This window comes from Bactrocera tryoni, chromosome 5, assembly GCF_016617805.1.
Source record: "Bactrocera tryoni isolate S06 chromosome 5, CSIRO_BtryS06_freeze2, whole genome shotgun sequence".
NCBI classification, from domain to species: Eukaryota; Metazoa; Arthropoda; class Insecta; order Diptera; family Tephritidae; genus Bactrocera; species Bactrocera tryoni.
In genome coordinates, this window is record NC_052503.1 from 7931318 (window position 1) to 7954149 (window position 22832).

Genomic DNA, 22832 nt, shown 5'->3' on the forward strand with positions numbered 1-22832 from the left:
CTATAAATGGATGACGGTGCCTAGAAATGTGGAAAGTGAACTCCTCGATAGTAACTAAAATCAAGCCCGACCGATGTGAAGCAGCAATAAGGTTCCACGTCATTCCTAACACAATCAAATTTGAACCGTTGTTTAGACTGTAGGTTGTTATACAATATACAGTTGTGGAAATTGAGGAATTGAAGAAAGTTTTTATAGACCTGAAAGCTGTATTATTCTAACAAATCCGACAACTACGAACTGAAAGAAAATGAAAATTCTGTAAAATAAGAGTAACTTTTTAGACTTTTTTTAATTTGAAGATGTGGCTTCAGACAGGCAAGTTTATAAAGCAATTTCTCTCAAAATTTCAGGAAAAAACGTTTAAAGTTTCAGTTCAGTCCGAACCAGTTTGGATGCCGGACTAACCAAATACCTAGTATATCTGCGAAAATAATTTAAATTTTGAAAAATCCTCTTATAAACATATTCTTGAATAATTGAACTTTGAAAATATAAGAAACAAGTAAGGAAGGGCTGAATTCGGGCTTGCATAGATCAAAGACCGGAAAAGTTTTCAGGAGCTGGCAAAAACCTTGGGTTTTATAAAGTACCTCACATACAATTACCTTTCAAATGGAGTAAAGTCAAGTTCGAAGTTCGTTTCGGAAGTTCGAAAATCTTTATAATTATAAGGTATATGGTGGCTCAGGGAAGTATTGACCCGATTCAACCCATTTGTAGCATAAAGTCAGGAAAATTATTCTTTGCGAATTTCAATTATGAATCTGACACATTTACCAATCTTTTCGGTAAAAATCGACTTGAACAGTTTTTGTTGGATTTGAACAATTTTTGTTCAAAAGTGTACGGTACTTCGACCATCGTCCAATTTTGACCCCGGCTCTATTAAAGCCCTCTCGGGGGTAAAATTTAATGTCTCTGGCGTATTTAGTTATTGATTTATCGCACTTTTAGTAGTTTTTAACAGTACCGTTATGTGATGAGTGAGAGTCATCCGATTTAATCCAGTTTTATATCTTAATTCCGTGCTTAGTTATGGCATTTTGCGGGCGTGGCAGTGGTCCGATTACACCCATCTGCGAACTCGTAATTTTTTTTGTGCCAAGGAACCCGCCTACTAAGTTTCATCAAGACAAGACATGGTTTGTCTGGAAAGTAATAGAACTGATTTTCCGCCGCAACTGTACTTCGGCAGTTAACGAACGAGCGGTTGGTTAGTTGTCTCCGAGCACCTGGAGAGTTAGGACAAACATTTTCGCGCGACATGTTTCTGTGAGTGGGGCAGCCGAAAATGGTCCCAAAAGTGCTCACTGACAAGCAGAAATTGCGGCGAGTGGAAGTGTGCCAAGAAAATGTGAACATGTGTGAAAATGACGCCCAATTTTTAAATAACGTAATCACAGGTGACGAGTCATGGATCTTTGAGTGTGATCCTGAGACAAAGAGGCAATCTTTCTTTTCTTTTGGGACGACAGAGGGGATCCAAGCAGCATACACCTCGGCTCTCAAGGCTATTGCGGTGACGCCTTCAATGCTTAGAAATCGCGCTGGCAGCGCTGCATCCACGCAGAAGGTGCCTATTTTGAAAGTTTTTAAAGAATTGTAACGATTTGTGCAATAATTTTTTTTTAAATCGACTCAGTCCTATTAATTTCCGGACAAAACCTGTATCTCAATTTTTACTCAAGTTTCTGCTTGCCCGGACGGACAGACAGACATTCACCCGGATTTAAACTTTTACCGTCATCCTGATCACTTATATACAATGGTGGCCACGCAAACCTTACCACTAAAAACTTTCAAGTGTTGTGCATATTTGACAACACTTTATAGCGGTACTTTTTGCGGTATAATTTTTGTTATTGACATGTTATTTATCAAAAATATTAAAATTAAAAACAAAACACTTTCAACTAGAGACAAAATCATTTGAAAGATAATGAGCTTCACAAAATGAGCTCGAAAAGTAAGAGACTGACATGCGATGAAAAAATGATATTTTTTAAATTTAATTTCATTTACACTATATTTGAAATTAAGGGGGTATTCTGTTCTAGAAGCATGACTTTCAGGTAATTTTTAAAGTGTCGTAAAAAAGGTAATTAATATTTTTACTGTCCATTTTTTTATTAGTTATTTGTTAATTTTAGAAGAGTACAGAAAAAAATTAAAAATTAAAAAATGTAAAAAATTTCAAAAATTATGAGCTGACGAAGTTGGGGGTCTCTAAAAATTTCCACGTGACCATACCTATGATTTCAACCCTCCTAGTTATCTGAAACCAAAAAAAAAAGATTATTAATCTAGAACAATGTCGTAATGGCTGGGAAAAAATTTTTTTCACAAAATGGCGACGAAAAAAAAGTTTTTTGTTTCACTTTTTCTGACTATTTCGAATTTTTTTAAAATAAAAATTTGGGGATGGGGCTAATTCTAACCATAGACAATCCTATAAAGAAGACTCTAAAAAAAATTTCAAGTAAATCGGTCCAGTAGAACCTGAGAAATCGTGGATATCGTTCCGAAAACGTCAGTTTTGAGAAAAACGCGTTTAAAGTTTCGCGTAAAGTCTTTTGTTCGATTAGTTCCGGCCTAACCAGTTTGGATGCCTGGTCAGAAAAATGCCTATATCTCCGAAAATAATTTGAATTTTGAAAAATCCTTTTATACACATATTCTTGAATAGTTAAACTTTGAAAATATAAAAAAAATTTCGATTTTTTTAAATTTCTAGACCAGAATACCCCCTTAATATTTTATTTATTTTTTAATTGAAGCACGAAGTTTAGTCGCTGTATCATTTTAAAAACAATAAAATCGGCCGTTTTTGTATAAGCACAGCTAATTTGTCTTTTACTCATTGAACGTAATAAATTAAAAACTATAATTATAATTAGATAATATAACTAAGTTTACTTGTGCTTACCAAAAACATTTAAAATAAATCAAATTTAAAAAAGTCCCGAACGAACGAAAAAGACCCAACAATTTTTTATGAAGGTACAGTGGTAAGGTTTGCGTGGCCACGAGTGTATATGTACATATATAGTTTTAGGTGATACGTACAACCGTTAGGTGAAATAAACTATAATACCCTGTAGCAACAGGTTGCAAGAGTATAAAAACGATTTTCTTTTATTTCCTGACTAGAATACCTCTTAAGCTTTAAAGGCAAAACCTCTTATCTAGCAGTGTCTGTTGACTGAAGAAGTGATAAGTTTAAAATGGACCACTTAGTTTTGTTTTTAATGTGAGGATTAAAGACTCTAATATTGCTACAGCGTTGCCAACTTGAACATGAAAAGCACAAACCACAAATGCTGTAAAAGGGCCTGCTGCGCGTAAGTTTTCGCGCGCAACCGCAGTAACACCCAGCAGCCCCTTTCTTTGTCCATATTTGCTTCCAACAGCCGGACGTGCAAATCAACGTTTGAATGCCCGTGCGAATGGATGCGGCGTACCCCGAAAAATAATGGCATACGTGTAAATGTATAGGTGTGTGTGCATACGCGGGCCGCTGCTGTGCCGGTCAGATGCTGATGAGCGGTCAACCGGGAAGGTGCGTAATTTTCAACCTCAACACCCCGGTTGTTTGTTTGCACGCGCCGCGAAATGGTGCGTCAGTACACTTTGCTCCGTTTCAACTAGGCATCCGCTTACACATACACATATACATATGTACTATGTACATACATACATAGGTGTGTGATATATGAGTGAACATCCATGTTCGCCCTGATGCTGAATTTTGCTTTGAGCTTTTTCGCGGTGGCTTCGGATTGCATTTAGTTTTCTCCTATTTGCATGTTTGTTTTTGCTCTTCTGCACACTCACACACATACAAACACCACGTACAAATGTGGATTTTTCGTTTTGTTGCTGCAAAATACTTCAGCGGATAAGCGCTTAAACGTGTGATTGACGGACACATGCGGTAAGCAGTAGCCGGTAGCCGGGCACATCCAAATACAGTTCATCCGTCAAAGTTTGTTATGTCGCTGCAATGCCGTAATCCGGGGCTGAGCCCGTCCGTTGTCCGTGCAACCACGGAGAAGCGCCTCCAAGTGACATTTTCCGCAAGTAAATGTTTTCTATGTGTGCATATATTCATAAGTAAATATTTACTACATACACATACACATGCACATATGCGATTGCAGTGCTTCTGTTTGCAGCTCGTCAGCGTCCATCCGTTGTCAAATTAATTTGAATGCATTGCATTTCCGCGCAGCTGCGTACGCGCCAAGTTACTCGCATTAATAAGCTGGACTGCCGAGTGTGCGTGTGTGTGTGTTTTGGGGCGATGTTCGCTGTCTCGCAATTAAAGATGTACAGATGTAGCGGTAATTACTTAATGAAGCTATTTATCATTTCTTTTGTGTGTTCATTCCTTAATTTATCTGCATTTTCGCGGTTCTTCTTCGTGTTTACTCCATTTGTTTGCTGCTTAATTATGTTCAAGCAGTTGCCGAAGCAAAGAAGACCGTCGAAAATTCTTCATTTGGTAGGAAAGACTATTTAACTAGCATAATCGCAGTATGCAACGAGATAACGGTAGTAATCAGCGCTGATCTCCCACAGCGAACTCAGAGAGGCAAATTAAGCGCGCTTCCAAGGCAGTCGAGGTTACAAACCTACCTAGATCGTAGATCACTCCAAGACGAATTTCGGAAAGGTCGTCTAAAATCAGTTGTTCGAGAAACTATTGATGTTGCGTGGAAACTGATATTGCAAGACTGTCATGTGATATGTGTGGGATTGAGGCAACTAGAAGCATTAGCAGGACCAACACTGAATATTACATCAACATCTCACACAATTTGTCAACGCTCAAAAAAGCTCGTGTCGATTGGTCGAGAGAAATGTTAAAAAAAAAGTATGATAACGGTACTCCGTAATATGTCTATGACATTGTGACAGGTAATAAATCGTGGATTTATACGTATAGTAAGAGCCCGAAAGTAAACAGTAGTTGGAGTTGTATGGGTGTTTTCAGTTGAGCCGAATTCAACAAAAGTTGTTCGTACACGAAGTATTTGTTTCCCAGTTGTTTTACAAGAAATTAGGAAAATCAATTGCCAGCCGGCAGTTATTTGGCTTGCCTCTAGATTTCAGCATAGTTTTGTCAGAAATATTGCTATAATACTCAGCTGGAACTGATATTACAGACTTTGAATGAGATTCCTTCTGAAAAGACATTTGAAGTTCAAGTGACAAATGTCACCAGTCATTGAGTTTGATGGGTGCTCAACTGGTGGTAGCAAAGCTACAAGGTCTGACCGAAAACTTAAATTTGATACCACGGAGAGCCCTTGGAGTTCACTCCAATCTGCTCATTGGGCTTGTTCCGTTGGGAGATTCGTCGTGGCTGTGGTTTAAACCTAAAGGCAGATGAAGTTGAAAATGCAGTTCAGTGTGGAGTCGCACTACGACCGGGTGCCGGACCCACAGCACGGCAGAGGTTTTAGGTCGGCCTCAAACCTGACCAAAAAGGAAAAAGTGTCCCTTCCATCCGACCAATTGGAACCAAATAATACTTGCAAGAAGCATGTGTTTATGAATGGCATTACGATTTCGAAAGCTTAGTGGACGATGTTTTCGCTGTAAGTGTGTTTGTGATCCAAGCAGCATTTATATTCATAATTTGTTCGGTTTTGGGAATAACACATGGGTGGGGAAAAACTTTTAAGGTGACCGCACCAACGCACCGTGTGTAAATTATTAAAATCTATCAAAATCTATGCGAAACAAATGTGATGGTGTGGCACTAAAGAGTATTTGCCAGTTGTTGTGGTGATTTTGTAAGTATTTCAAGCTTGTTGGGTATACATACATACATATTTACTTACATAAGTACGTACAATTTGTATTGTAGCTGTAAATATTCTTATCAACTATTTTGCTTAATAATAATCTATCATAACTAGTTGCTGTCTGTCAGCAGTTAGTCAGTCACAGGGGAAATTCCTACATTCAACGCATTTGAATTTACCTAAACACATACATACATATATAGTTACATATGCATTTGCTCATGTATGTATAATACATGCATACAGTTGTGTATGTGTTAGGTTGCATAAATTTACACCGAATGACTTCTATTTTGTGTGAGCTTGCGCCAGCCTCGTCGCTTTGTTGTGAAACTCCGCAGTTAGCCGTTTGCGCACAGGTATTCCGTTGTAAAATGTTTATGATTTTCTGCATTCCAGCCGCTGCCAACGTACACTTCGATATAAGTGTGTGTGTGTGTGTGTGCGTGATTTGCTTAGTCATGTTGTATCTGTGATGGGTACGAAGGTGAGCAAGCAAGTTCTCTGGCTCATAATGTGCACATGCACTTCTTGTAGCGGATTATAGACTTGTTCAAATAACGGCTCATTTCAACAGCGTACATATTAGATTGGTGACAAAGAAAAAACACTAAATCTGCCCAATAAAACTCTTAGATTATTTGCCTTAAAATAACTTCGAATATTCTACTTCTGCGTGATGGGAGTAAATCTGGAGCCATTCTACCTAAGCTCGCCTGTTTTTTTTTTTAATTCCTACTTTTATGCATTTTATTACTTAATACATTGAAGTTTTATATTTAAGTCCGAATTATAATTTGTAATTAAGCGTTTATCAATTTTCTTTAAACTATTTATTTATTTTATTGTAACTTCTCCATTTTTTCAGACATGGCACAAGACATGCTTCAAGTGCACAGAATGTGGCATGGCATTGAATATGAAAACATACAAAGGCTTCAACAAACTGCCATACTGTGAAGCGTAAGTACAAATCATATCGGAAATATATACTACATATAAATTCTATTCAAAATCTAACAGCTCATTACTCGCTAATGTCAGCTAATGTCTAGTAATGAAACGAAAATGTAAGCACACTACCATTTTTTTCGTTTAATAAATAATTACTATCTCACTACAATTAAGTTTCACAAAGATAACGAGTTTATGAAGCAATTAAGAGTAGATAATTACGTAATCGTGAACATGAAATACATTTACAGCACGTCGCTTGCCATTGACACAGTTGCGAAAGATGATAAGCCATGTACGGAAGCCTTTATGGTGCGGTCAAAAAAATATTAATAAAAAAATGCAATAAGTGATGTGATTCTTAAACATTTCCAGGGGATTATATTATGTATTTTAATTCCGACTTAAAAATTTGTTATGAAAAAAAGTGGCTAGAAAGTTTTGAAAATTTTAAACATAGTGTTCAAGCTCCTTAGAAAACTGTAACTGCAAAAACTCTTTTGAAAAATAAGATGAAAAAATATTCGAAAAAACTGTACCACCCTAGTGTGCATGTTTATTTAATACTTTTGAGTAAAACTACTCGACACACTGACCGGTAATTTAATAAGACTGTGAAAATATTAAATACATTTACCCTGACTACTGCAGAAAAGGCTAGGCATTATTTGAAGTTATTTTATTAGAAAGTTCAAAGCGTAATTCTAGAAATTTTCTTACTAAATAACGGGTGTTTCAATAAGAGTGCTTTAAAAAATCCTTATTCCTGTGAAAGTACATTCGATGTCATTATGTATGGAACTCTTTTCTTTTGCATGGGCACGCTTGCAGAAGTCCAGACGCTGAACCCAATCTCTGATGGTTTTCAAGCACAAATCGGCCGATCATGATGCAATTTCACCTTCAATATTCGTGCGAAGTTCATCAGTCGTCGCTGGCTTGTTGGTATAGTCCATAGACTTGACGTAGCCCCACAGGAAATAGTCTAATAGCATCAAATCGCACGACCGTGGCGGCCAGTTGACTGGGCCACACGTTGCCCAAACTTGGTTTTCAATAAATAGATTGTGACATTCATTGTGTGGCTTGTGGCGCCGTGCTGTTGGAACCACAATTTTTCAAGTCCATATCATTTAATTCGGGTCGAAAATATTCGGTTATCATTGAGGTAGCGATTCCCATTCACAGTAAAGTGCCGGCCGTGATCATCACAGAAGAAGTACGGCCCAATGACGCCGCCGGCCCATAAACCACACCAAACCGTAATTTTTTCGGGATGCAATGGCGACTCATGTAGTACGTGTGGATTGCTGCCTGACCTGCTTATTGACGAAGCCTTTCAGCCAGAAATGAGCCTCATCGCTGAACATGATTTTTCGATCAAATCTGGATAACTTTCAAGCTGTTGCTCAGCCAAATTCACGGACATACGACGATTCTGGTGGTCAAGAGGTTTCAGTTCTTGAGTCAATGTGATCTTGCAAGAAGGAAGGTCAATATTTTTTAGAAAAATTCGGCACAACGTCGTCACAGAGATGCCTAACGCTTAAGAACGACGTATTAGAGACTGATTTAGGTCTTCCTCAATTGATGCGCTAGTCGCAGCAATATTCTCGACACTACGGGCACTTCTACATATGTCTCACTGGCACGGGAAAATTTTGTACTGCGCCTTTGGATTAAAATTTTTCCACTAGACGCTCAATTGTTGACCTGACTGAATTATTATGACAACCATAAATTGAACGTAGTGGTCTTAAAAATGAGGCCACTGACTCCGAATTTTGGTAGTAAATTTTAATAATTTCGACTCGTTGTTGGATCGTATATCTGATCCATGATAAAATGACAAACCTTACTGAAGAGAATTGTCAAAAGAGCTTGAAAAAAATGTCGTCGTTTGTTCTCCCTATAGGTCTACTTTTGTAGTATCCCTATTGAAAAACCCGTTATAACCAACTACCTACATATTTAAATCAAATATACATCCATATATGTACCTCAAACATGTATCTGCTGATGATAAAACCCTTATCTCGCTGAGAGGTAGAATTGGCTCGCCGATTGCTAGGGTGCCCCTTCATGTTCGCACAGCGAGAGAGGTGAAGATATATTAATGTAGAAATGCTTAGTCGCGCTGGCAACGTAATTGTGCCTATCAACCTTCTCTGAGGCTGCGAGGCTGCCGTTTACGGGATCCACAACTGTATTTTGTTTTCATATGAAAAGTTCTACAAAAACAACGCCACAATCTTATTTATTGTGTTTGAAAGTTGTGTGTCATTGTTGTTGTTGCTGTTGCGTATGCGTGAATGGCATTTTGTTGAGAATGTCACACCTCATTGCGGTGTTGTCACTTTTGTTGTTGCTGATGTTCCAATTCTCGCTGTCGCACTCAACGCCGCTCTTGCCCCGTCCAAATGACGGCGCTATGACGACAGAAATCTCAAAATCCCAACGGCACACCTCCCACATTTACTTTGTTGCAATTGTTTTCATGTTTTTACTTTAGTTCTTGCTGTTGTTATTTTACCGGAATTGTTGAAATATTTATTGTTGTGCGCTTGGCAACTTCTTTAGTCATGCCGAAGGAGGAAATGCAGTGGTGGCACGATTTGCGACAGCTGAATGGCAGAGTGAAAACAAAGTCAATGGGGGAAATGTTGAAAATCACTAGTGTGTACTCGTATATGTAGGAGGGTGTGTGCGTGTGTGTGTGAGCTTCAGCGTATGCCCAGGTATTATGAGAATTTAATTAAAAGCGAACGCTCACTTATCTAACTGCTCATACGAGTTGATATGCCGAGTGCTGTGTTAATTGTAGGACGATTTCCCCTCAGGGCATTCAATAGTTTCTTCAGACACACAAGAAGATGTGAAGAAGGGGAAAATGTTCGAATATAAACATTTTGTTGTGAATGTGGGATCGGGAATCTTTTATCTCCAAAAAGCTTGTTCTGGTGGCAATAAATCCGCTAATAACGAAAGGTAGCTAATTTAATAAGTTCTGGAACAGGGAGATTAATGAAATCAGCTGGCGTGTAAGATCTAAAGTAAATCTTGTACCAAGATATATGTACATATGTATGTAGTTTCCGAACGTATGCTCTTTCAAAGAAATATTGGGTTGTCGACAAAGTCTTTTCGTATTTCTAATCAAAGTTCAACTTATTTTTTTATATTTATAATGAACTTTAATAAACCGAATATGTACGATTTTGGTCGACCACTTTTCGCCATTTTTCCACTAGAGACATTATTCCATCAGTCTAAAACTTTTCTGGTTTCTCGGCGAAAAACTGCGACAAGTAATTTTCAGAGGCTTCTCATGAAGCCAACTTCACTCCATTAAGGAAGTTATGCATTGACCGAAATGATAGTCCGATGGTGTAAGGTCAGGGCTATATGTTGGATGCATCAAAACTTCCCAGCCAAGCTCTCCCAGTTTTTGCCGATCCATCAAAGATGTGTGTGGTCTAGCGGTGTCCTTTCTGTTGATTAGTTCTGGTCGTGTTTTTCGATTGCTTACTTCAATCTCATCAACTGTTGACAAGAGAATATAGAATCAATCGTTTGAACAGGCTGGAGCAGCTCCTGATGTATGATTCTTTTCCAATCTCACCAAACACTCAGCATAACCTTTCGAGACGTCAAACCTGGCTTTGCGACCATTTGTTGAGCTTCACCATGTTTAGACAATGATCTTCTTCGAACATTATTGCCGTATTAGATCCACTTTTCGTCTCCTGTTACCATTCGCTTCAGAAATGGTACGATTTCATTTCGTTTCAGCAAAGAATCGCAGATGTTAGTTCGGTCCATTAAATTTTTCACAGACAATTAATGTATACGTAGTACCCAATCATCGAGCTTCTTTTTGTAGCCAGCCTTGTTTAAAAGGTTCACAACCGTTTGATGATGAATGCTAAGTCCCTTAGCTATGTCATGGCAGCTTATCTGACGGTCAAAATTTTCCATAATTTCATCAAATTTTTCAACGATAGGTTCACCAGAGCCAGGTTCATTTTTCACATGGAAATTTCCAGAACGGCAGCGAATGAACCATCATTGTGCTAGACGAACTGATATAGCATCGTCTCCGTAAACTTCACAAATTTCATTGGTGGCTTCCATGTTTTTCTTCCCTTTTTTATACAAAAATTTCAAAATATAGTGAGTTTCTTCCTTATTTTCACTCATTTTTGAAGAGCTGTAACTTTTTTTCAACTTCCCTGAATTTTTTGGTTAAATGAAGCATAAAATCTCACCTTTCCAAAACTATGTGGTATGACACAAAGAGATATGCCAATGCAACGACATCTACTGACAAAATACGAAAAGACTTTTTCGACCCAATAAATCAATTGTGATCGCCCGTTTCTTCTGCAAAATTCTGAGGGTACACCACCATTTGTTTGCCTGAAGCCTTCTCGGAGAAATTCGAAAACGAACAAGAGAAGACGAATCATTGTGCACCATGACAATGTATCACTCGTCAACTTCGATCGCATTAGCTACGAAAATATAATTTTTGGTTTTAAATTGTATTTTTTATTTGAAGAATAGTCATGATTTGAATATTTTTCGTTTTTTTATACAAATCGAACTACGCATACATAACCGTATCTACTTGCAAACTCACACACACTCATGTTTGCATATGAAAATTGACATGCTCTTTATTATCTGCTATCAGTTGTCATGCATCGCTGCCCTGAGTGAATGGATAATCCTTATCAGCTAGTGCAACTTTAGAATGGAGTCCCTTCGTTAGCTCGAAATTCAATCAGTTCCTCACATCGTCGTGAACGTCGTTTTTAACAATTTTCGCATGACTGTCATCGCCAAGTGTTGGCACTTGAACGTCGAAGTTAGTTCCTGTCATATTTTTTTTTCCTAACCCGCTTCAGCGCTCTCAACTGTATGCGAGTGGCATCATTCACATCGATTCCAATTTGATTTGCCCACATTTGATTTAGATCTTTTTATGGCATTGCATGACAGCGTTTGGCTTTTTTTCAGCATTTTAGCATTTTGCCTCCCAATTTGCGTATTGCCAAGTCTCGGTCTGTTGCTCCTTTCAACTGCTTCAGATTGGAAATGGCTTCCTCGAGGCTCCTTACACACCAGCCAAATGTAATCAAATGCTTATGCTTAGGTTGAAAGACGAATGGATTTTTCGCAGAGGCAACAGTCACTTCCTGCGGACGGACGGACGGACAGCAAGTAAACTACTGTCATTCATTTGTTATTTGGCAACTTGCCTCCTCCCGACAACAATACCCACATGCACGGAGCTTTGGAAGATGGAAAGAATGCCACTGTTGCAAGACATGTTACAGTTGTTACAGTTATAGATTGCAGGGACATATGTACACATTTATTTTGACTAAATATAAATAAGAGCAAATGGCAAATGTCTGGTTGTAGGGAATAATCGGCGAATGTCCCGTATTCACATGCATTCATTGCTTTTCTTTAATATCGGAGTGGAGTGGAGTGTCTTATGTAGGGTTGGTTGTGTCCGTGGTGGTTTGTTATTTGATATTTTATTGCTATTTTCTTTTTGCTTGCATTTTTACTACTCCGTTTGGTTCGGTTTTGTTCGGGCAGCCCACTTTTCCTTTCAGCGATTTATTGAGAGCAGAATGACTAAACTAAGTAATTGTTGTAGATGTTTTCATTATTCCATAGCCTCTGCCTACTGGTGTAACAACAATGGCAGCAACATTAACATCACCAACAACAACAACAACGTGCCTGTCATCGTTAGTTCGGTTGAAAGCATCGAGTTTGCAACAATTTCATTGCGAGTATGCTTCCTTTCCAATTGTGACATAGTTTTGTCCAAGCAACCAACTGTCATCGTTCACCGCTGCCACTGCATTATTCTAGTAGGTTGACCCAATATGCCCGTTGGCGGTATTTTAATTGTTGCTAAATGCTCCGTTAATCCTGCAACAAATTAAAAGCATTTAAACCCTTCACTCTTCGCTGGCGCAATGAACTGCGAATGCCGTTACAATTTCCCTCACCACTTGCCCCATAATTATCTACTTTTTGCCACGGACGGTTGTGTTTTCAGAGAAAGTTTGCTGTGATTAAAAATATACATTATTAGGACTCGAAATGCAATCAATGTAATTGCTGGGGACACTCTTACTCGATAATGGAAAATATCTCATTCGGTGGGGGAAATCGGGGGGAATAATTGTTAAAATGTAGATTACACCAACAGTGGTGTCAAACATGTAGTAGAGCGTTATCGAATATGAATAAATGTCACTGCTTATGACAGCCTCAGAACTCTGATTAAAGCACCAGAACAGCTGTGGAGCTTCATGGGCTTCTCTGATTTAATAATAAACGCACTTTAATAATACTAGATACCAGACCATACTTCACTTTTATAACATATCTCTATAGGGAATCCCTACCCGTTGATATAAAGGGTTGTCCATTTTGTGGTTCCCTACTTTTTTAAAGAAAAAGCACAGAAACTTCAAATTTAATGGGGAATGTTTATTATCATTCAAAAGAACATTCTTTGGCATTTATTTTTTCGAAGATTATCTCTTTCAAATGTTGGCCGCAGCTACGTCTCAGTCCATCCTCTGAATCCAATTTTCGTAACTGGTTCGAGCATTTCGAAAGGTAAAAAATTCGACTGGTAACTGCTGAATGACATGCGTGATGTTTTGCTTCAAGACCTGAATCGAAGTGGGATTGCCCGCATAGATTTTAGAATTTACATATCCCCACAGGAAGAAGTCTGTCTTGGTGTAACATCACGCAATCGTCCGGCCTAAAACGTGAAATTATCTGCTCACCGAAGTGTTCTCTCAATAAATCCATTGATTGATGCAATGTGTGGAAAGTGGCGCCGTCTTGTTGAAACCCAATGTCGCCGAGATCTCGAGCATCAATTTCATGCATCAAATGGTCGATTATCATGGCGCGATAACGGTCGCCATTGACGGTTACGTTACCACCGGTATCATTTTTAAAGAAATATGGACCCATGATTTCACCGGACCACAAACCACACCAAACCGTTGTCTTTTCTGGATGAAATGACATCTCTTGAATCTCTTCAGATTGCTCTTCGTCCCAAATGTGACAACTTTCCTTTTTTACATGCCTATTGAGCCAAAAATTAACCTCATCGCTGAACAAATTTTGGCTCGAAAACGTCGGATATCCTTGGAGCTTTTCAAGAGACCATGAGTCAAGCGATCAGTTCCTGTGCAAGCTGTATTTTGTACGCTTTCAATTTAAGATCTCGACGTAAAATGCGTCTCTTGGGGCACTTCGGCACCGTTCCTAAATTTGTTAAATCTGACTGAATTTTTATAAAATTTAGATAATAATGGTAAGAGCCATAGTCGAAAAAGCTGTCTGAATTCGTTTTCTGCAGCTTTTACCATTTGTTTCTCTTTATTTATATTTGAATAATGTTACACAGTGTTTTATATTCCATCCAGATTTTCCTTACCTAAAGCGGTTTATAGAATTCATATTTGAATGCAGCGAAATTAGATAACTGCATACTTTCACTCAACTCATGGAAGCCGAAAAATGCAGTCACCCAAATATTTGCCGAAACCACTTTTTCATAAGAGATCGCCGCACGAGCATTAACCCAAATGTGGATAAAAACGGTGACGAATGGCACGGAACTTGGCACCAGTCTCTCCTCCATAATCCATATTGGCGAACAACCATTAATAACAAAAAATTGAAAGTGGCGCACAATGCAAGCGGGCCAACGCAACCGAACAAACAACGAGGCTGCAAATGCAACCAGCTAAAAAATTTGAAATGCATCCAAATCCACATATCACGTGGTTGCGCACGTAGCCTCCAAATCGGAAAAAAAATTAGACATGTGTTACGAGCAAAGGTGCATTCGGTCTGCATATGCTTATCACCGTTATACCGTTACCCATTCGATACACACATGTGTACTCACATACAAACGGCTATTGGTAACGGTAACGCTTTTACTTTCATTGCTCTTCGCCAGACCTTTGCCAACCAGCCGAAATGATCTCATCCAGTGACACACATCGGCAGCGCCACCGCAAACAACAAAATAAATTCGCAGTTGAGTAAATAAAAATTGAAAAAAAAAAACAAAAACAAAAACAAAAATCATTTCAATTACCTAAATTGTTAAATTTTTTATGTTGCTGCCGACACTTATTTGTGCAACAAATTTGTATTGAGTGCGCCGACATAAAAAGTCACTCTGGCAACGCTGCTGGCCGCCTCACCTTGTGTGCAGTCGACTTTCGCAGCTGCTGCGCCAGCGCCCGGCTTATGACGCCAGAATCGACGTCGACGTCGACTTCGCGTTGTGGAACGGGATTGCTGGTGCGAGGAGCGTCGCTCATTCATCACTGCCATATTTAGAGTGCATGCGAATGCCTCGACTGTGAGGTTATGATCTCAGATGTTGTGGATGAATTGCGCATTGGAAAATCAACCGCCAATTACAACGAAAGTAAGTGCAGTTTTGCACACACACACACACACTCACATACAAATAAAAATTCATGTAATTGCGTATATGAACTGTTTATACACTCTTAATGCTGGCAGTTGTGGAGAGCTTTTATGCTGAGTGCAATTTGCCGGGCGTGTTGGCTTCCGTTCAGTTGTCCATTTCCCTCGCCCACAGCCCAAATGGTCAGCAGCGGCCGTAGAGCTAATTGTTTATAAGCTGCCACAAGCGTGTACTCATTTGGTGGTCAAATAGGTCTGTCCGTCAATTTGTGGATCCTAACCCTTAGCTACTCATTCATTTCAACAGAAATGCTCACTAGAAAACTTTTTCACAGTAACGGTTAGAAGAGCTCATGAATCTGAAAATTGGGATAGGTCGTTGACTGAGGGGACAGGAATCCATTCGACTACTTCAAATTCAAGCAAGAAATTTTAAAGAAAAAAATAATAACTAACTAATAGTTTTTAATTTTTAGACCTAACCCCAATTCAGTTAGGGCTTAGTCAACTTTCTGCAATTAGATTTTTGGCCAGATTTACCATTCAAAAACTCAAATGATAAATTACCGTCAAAAATTAAAAAAAAAAATTAAAATACAAATTGGTTTTTATTGACTGCGAGAACTTTATTCCGGTTGGGATTGTCCCAAAAGGTGTCGTGGTCTGTCCAGCATTGGGGACTGCGTTTACTGTACCGACCAGTGGTCGTTGTATCAAACTTTAAGCCCAAGAATCTATTCGGTGCAGCGCCACATTGATTGACTCAGAATCAATTGAGCCAATTGAGTAACCTCTTTCAGCGATATCGCTTTGATCGACCGCTTGGGTGGTCGCTGCTACTGATGGTGCCGCTACGGGAGGCGCATCCTTCAATGCATATGTGTCCCCCTCATCATGTTTGGGCATTATGAATCAATAAAAAATAAAATCCAGGCGCGACGGACCTATAATGGCGACTTCCTGGTCACCGTGTTCACCATGTTAGGTGCGGCCGTTATTATAATTTGACCGGTACACACCGCGGCGCACTGGAAGTCCTTGGGTATCTTGACAGCGATGTCTCTGCTGGTAAGATGGAAAGGGTGATGTGAGCTTGTTCTGCCGAGGTGCCAGTAAACAGTGCCTTCGGTGCCTGGTCAGAAAGTCTGCATTGGGCGCAGCAGTAGCAGCCTACGTTGGCCGGGCGAGCGGCGATTCGTCGGTATTTTCGGGACTGGTTAAGCAAAGGATAGGTCTCACGAACTGCGGTATGAGCATGGTCTCCGAGGGTAAACCTTTTCCTGTCTATTAAGGTAATGGAGAATGTATTGTGAAAGCATAATAATAGCAGCAGTGTATATGACTACATGACAAGCAACGGCACTCAAAGCTCTGACAGCAGGATTCTAGAAGTGGATCTGCTTATAAGAGCGAGGTTGTCGCCAATGGCGCTGCAAAAGAGCACGCATCAAGCGGAATCCACACAACCGAACTAGAGGATATGATCAGGAGGCTAACAGAAGCAATGGATTTTAATTTCGTCAACTGTGAAGAAATTATTATTGATAGAAACGGTGGCAAATTTAAATTAAAAAAGGTGTATCATCGTTAACAGCAGAACTTCTTACAGGATCATCAAAAGTAAAAAAGAAAAAAATGCGGAGGAATCACACTTAGATTGTCATGTTTAGTCCTTTCTGAAACCAGACGAAAAAACTCCACGGTTGAGTAGTTCGCGAGAAATCTTGACAACCGACTTTGAAAACACAGTTTCGAGGAAAACGAATTTAAAATTTTAAGTGACTATATAGCTGACCTCGCGCGCGGAACTTTTCAAGGCTTTATCTCCAAAACTACTACTCGGATGAACTTGAGAATTTAGGAGAATATTCTAGAGATGTTATGGAATTAAATAAGACAATAAACAAATATTTTTTGGAGCCGTGAATCGCATGTTACCCTTAATACATCGTGCCTAATTATAAGCCCACCACTGTGTATATTAGTAATTGGATTTTGAACAAATATATACGTCTATATATGGTAAAATAGCTATCTGCACAACTTACAAATATACAAATAATAGATGGGGCGGGCGATAAATATTTAGTAAAAAGCAATTAATGGCAAATATTTCGAATTCTTTAGTTTTTATGGCAATTAATTATTACGAGCCGCTTTAAAGCCCATAAAACCGCCGAATTAAATCCTTGCTATCTCACTAACACACACACTAATGCATACGCATCCTCTCGCTTAATAATCTGCTTATTTTTACAATGCCGACCCAGCAGGGAATACGCGATTGGACATGCAGCGCAGCAACAACAATAAAATCATGCATTATTATGTCTTTTTATTGAACGCCCGAATGTATGGCTTGCCATTGTTGTTATTGTTTCTGCTTTCCTTTTCCACTTCGCCGCTGCCGTTAGCACTTAAATCATCAACGATTCGTTGACCTATGGCAACAGCTGCGCGTCTTTACCGCGAGTGACAGCGCGCCACAAAAACTGCAGCGCTGGTGAGGCGGGGCCGTGGCAGGGGCTCGCTTGGGTCCGCGAGGTGGTGGTGGGGTGCTAAGTAGCGTATGTGATTTGTGGGTTAGGAACTGGCGCATGCATGGCTTATTTGTGGACACATTGGCACATCGGATTACTGGCGCGCTTTGCTGGCTCTGCTACGGCTTGTTTTCGCCTCGACTGGTTCTGGTTCTCACATCGCTTGGCTGCTGTCACCACTGTTGCGTTTGTCGGCTTCCATGTGCCAAACGGTGGCCTCCTGCCTTCTCGCCACGCGTACGAGTATCGAGTTCAAAAGTTACCAGCAGCGATTGCTTTTGTTGTTTTCGTGTGTGTGTGTGTGTGTATGTGTGTGTGCTTGCGTGTTTGATGGGTTGGTCATCAAACGGCCTTGTGCCACTGTGCCAAAGCACCAGATTTTGCTCTCATGTTGCCTTTGTGTGTTCGCTTACTTTGTTTTTGTGCTTTGTCAGTATGTTTGGCGCTCGTTGTCACCGATTTGCTGCCCAAGCAGCACACTACTTTCGTGCACCGTTATTGGTAAGTGCTGGTTGATGGGCACATATGGATGAGTGGTGTCTATGAGGGGTATCTTGCACAATGACTTGTTGATGGCGGCCCTTCGATGCACGCCAACTTCAATCGTTTTGTTTACAATTATGCGCTTTCGATTACGAATTTATCATTGACAGCGCCAATGGTGGTCTTACAACTCCCTCCGTCGCCGCCGCTCACCTCACGAGTGAAAATCGAAACGAAATTACTTGAATTATTGTCTTTGGGGGTTACTACTTCCGTCACTCGTTTCGTCGTGTCCTTTCGCGTGGAGTTCATTGAACCGTGCTGCATTTTGAAGTTGTTTTCTGGTCACATTAAGCGAAGGACCAAAGGAAATACGCAACGCCGCAGACAACAGCCGCGAACAATGCACTTTGCAATGCTCACACACACACACACACACACACACGGTTGTGGCACTGTACAACATATCGATTTTCCTTTAATTGCTTTTGAAGCATTTAGCCCATTAACAAGTAAGGAAGCCGCAAGTGTAACGCGTGTGGCAGTGCTACGAGGACTTAAGCCGCACATTCCTTCGCAACGCGGTCATACGAAAGAGCAATTGAGGCATTTCGTAATAAAACACAGTTTGTTTACATAGAAAACGATGGCCTCAACAAAGCGTGGCAAACTTATGTGTGTTTTACGTAGGTTTTCTCCTTTGTAGGAATTTATGTCTATTAAGTAAAGAGTTTCGTTTCTTCCATAGCTAATACTTGGCAAGAAGCATTTAGTGTTTGAACAGTATTTGCGGCTTATGGCTACTACGAATGCGGACTATCTTATCTGCTTAAGCACCCGAACTGATAGCTTATGCAGGGACGGGGAAGTTCTCAAACACAATCAGTAACGTAACGGACAACGCCACAAGGGTCATGCGCCGATGGGCGATATCGGTCAAATTAATGGTAAGTGGCGATAAGACAGATATGGTAATCCTTAGAAGGAGGTACAAAAACCCGCCATGGAAATCCCTGAGCCTCAGCGGGCTTGAATTAGCAATTAAGGAGCATATCAAGTACTTGAGAGTTTGTTTGGAAAGAAAAAATTATGTGGAAACTCAATGTAGAAGAAAGAGTGAAAAATAATAGTGGTCCCCTATATGCATGTAAGAAGATGTCATGGTCTACACGGACACAAATAACTACTCCAACAGATGCACTAGAAAGTTTTCTTAATCTACCAACAATCGACATTACAGTAAAAAGCTCTGTAGCAAGTCAGCTGCAAGATTGGCTTCGCAAGGTGAATTCTCTGAAGGTCCCTTTCGGAATACTGCAGATAACACATAAAGAAGATCAAATCCCCGTCACAGAATGTCCTTAGAAGCAGGGAGGCAGTGGAAAGCGGTTAAAGGAAACGACATAGTTGATAAGATTGCCAAAAGTGCCACTCGTCTGGCTTCTCCGAACCAGTACAGGAAATACGGAAGTCACTAAAAACGATATACGATGAAATTTCTGAAAGGACTGCAGGATGAAATGTTGTTTTTTCTAGATGAAATGGCAGCTCTTGAATCTCTTCATGTTGCTCTTCGTCCCAAATGCGGCAATTTGGCTTGTTTAAATACCCGTTGAGCCAGAGATGGGCCTTAACGCTGAAAAAAATTTGGCTCGAAGACGTCGGATCTTCTTGGATATCGCTTGAGAAGTTTTCAATTCTTGCACAAGCTGTATTTTGTACGCTTTTAATTTAAGATCTCGACATAAAATGCACCAAATGGTTCCATACGTCAGTCCACGTTCCTGCGAACGGCGACGAATCGACTCTCTACGGTCTTGATGTAGACTCTCAGCTACTACTTACGCGTGATCTGTCAAAAAAGGTCATTGAAAAAAGTACCTCTACTTGGATCAGTACACCTGGTACTGTTCTCATATATTACACTCCTAATACTCATCATTGAGCCTCAACTGAAATTGGTGAAAACCGCGAATGCCAGATTCGACGAACTCGTGACACCGTAGATGCCATATAATTCGAAAATAAGCAACTGCAGTTTTATCATCATTCCAATTAAAATGTGCTAGATAGAAGTCAATTGCACTCAATATCTTATCAGTTTGTGTTTTATGAATGAAGCAGGCAGTGATAAATGCAAAAGTTTTCAATTATTTCCCGAATGTGTCAACAGAAGTTAACACCTCATTGCCACCACCAATTATCGCAATAATGGGTTAACCACCAATATGTTGTTGTTGTTTTTGTAACGGTTGATGTGGCGCTCGTATCGCATTTACCGCAGAGTGATCACTTTTTCATGCTTTCCTCTCTCCCTTTCCCAGCCGCTCTCACTGATTGACGGCTATACGTCAGCAATGCAGTTCTTTGTTGTTTTTATATTGTTTATTAGAAAATTTTACGATCCATCGATTCGGTTGAGGGTAATACTCACGACAAGTTGCATTAATTGCTTCGCGCTCGTGTGTAAAAGCTCCGGTGATGATTAGTTCGTGGTTTTGTGTCCGTATGTGTGTGTTTGTATGTGTGTAGAGTGGCATTTGTTTACTCAGTTTATTAATTGTGTTGTTTTTCTATTATTTATTATCGCCGAGATAAGATTTCATTAATTCTTAATTGTCCGTTGGAACTTGTTATGCAAACACCTGTTAGCGGGGAATTTGTATTTCACATATACTGTTATTTGATCAGACTAAGAAGAGCAAATTAATTATGTATTATATATGTACATAATACTCCCAGATATCAAGTTCATAATGTTAAAAAGATTCTACTTTTTTGTGTTCTTGATCATTCTTTCGATTATTTCAAAAGTCGAGTTGTTGTGGCAAACTTTACTATTGAAGCATCGCTAAGGGGTTACCTCATTGGTAGAAGGTCTGGGCTAAAGAGTTTCGTTGTTATAGTAGGCTCGTGGTTTCAATTCACTCAACTTTGCTAGATACTGAAACATACATTGTGACAAAAAGGTACCCGGAAATTGTAAATAAAACGCAAAATATTTAATTATTCATCAATATGTATTTTGTCGCCCTCAATGTAATCCCCTCCAGATGTAAAACCTTTATGCTTACGATTTTTCTAATCCCAAGTTCGTACGCATTTTTTGGGATGGCCTTTAATTCCATCGGCGAATTTTGTTTCATCTCTTCGATCGACAGAAAACGGATTTCATTTCGAAGATTGTTTACATGTTGTCATAATCCTTGTCTCATCGACAGTTATAATGCTCTGAATGAATGTGAAATCTGAGTTCGCACGATCAAACATGTCTAAAGAGACCTGTTAACGGTAGACTTTTTGAAAAAAATCAGCTTCATCGGCACGAGTCGCGCAAAAACGCGTTTCATACCCAAAATATCAACCAAAATCATTCGAACGAACTCCCGAGAGATGTCGAGCTCTCTTGCCATCTCTCTTAACACATGCCCCTGACAATTTTCAAGCACCATATTCTTCACTCTTTTAATATTTTCATCAGTTGAAGAGGTTGATGGTCGTTCAGAACAAAGCATATTTTCAACGATCTCTCGGCTGATTAAAATGAATCACCGCCTTTTCCAACATTCGAACCGATCCCGCACACGAAATTTGGTCAGAAATACAAGATTTGAGACAAATTCTTTGTTCGTTATTTTGATCCATTGTAAAAATCGCAACGCGCTGTTGAGATGTGCCGACTTAAGCAGCTGCTGTAAACAAACTGATTGACAGATCGCGCTCATATTTGGCATAGTAATTAAAAACAGCCCCACCAACTTAGCAAAATACGTTTTTTTGAAATATCATTTACCGGAGAAATTTTTTGTCACAATGTATTTCATATACTTAGTGGTCTCAGATTTTTACATTTTCTTTGACAATGTTTTCTCTCTCTCTTTATATTAATATTACGTTTATTTTAGGCACATTCCAAAGGCCAAAGCAACCGTCATTGCGGACACACCCGAACTGAAGCGAATAGCAGAGAACACAAAAATCCAATCGAATGTGAAGTATCACGAAGACTTTGAAAAATCTAAAGGCAAATTTACACAGGTCAGTGAAATGCAACGAAAAAAGCTGTGAAAGCAGCACAACACTAATTTTAAAATGGATTTTTTGGTAAAAAAAAGATGACGCTTAAATTATGCCAAGTGGTAACATATTGCATTTCTAAGCATAATTGCTTAAACAGTTGAAATAAATATTTAAAAAATTTTCCTTGCTGAAATGCGCAAAATTCAATGTGTTTCGAAACATTCGCACACAATTAAAGTCCAATTGATTGTTTGTATAACTTTCAAAAATTATTTTATTTATTTGCAAACAATATTTGAGCACACATATTTATGTACATATATTTATATATTGCCAACAGGTCGCCGACGATCCGGAAACATTACGAATCAAGCAGAATACAAAAATTATTTCGAACATTGCGTATCATGGCGACTTGGAGAAGAAGGCAGCCATGGAGAAGCAGCGCGAAGCAGCTGAGATCGCCGACGTCCGAGGTATGTGATGCTTCACTATTTGCCGTAAACAAGCA

At 39.4% G+C, this 22832-nt stretch overlaps 1 protein-coding gene across 6 annotated transcripts in view; it reads left to right on the forward strand.

Moving 5' to 3' along the window:
- Positions 1–22832, forward strand: part of LOC120777107 (LIM and SH3 domain protein Lasp) — a 60889-nt gene that overhangs the window by 32271 nt on the left and 5786 nt on the right. For all 6 annotated transcript variants that reach the window (XM_040108243.1, XM_040108244.1, XM_040108245.1 and 3 more), the window contains exons 2-4: positions 6685–6779; positions 22207–22339; positions 22662–22797. In XM_040108243.1, coding sequence (XP_039964177.1) covers positions 6685–6779; positions 22207–22339; positions 22662–22797 — 364 coding nt within the window. The remainder of the gene's footprint in view (positions 1–6684; positions 6780–22206; positions 22340–22661; positions 22798–22832) is intronic.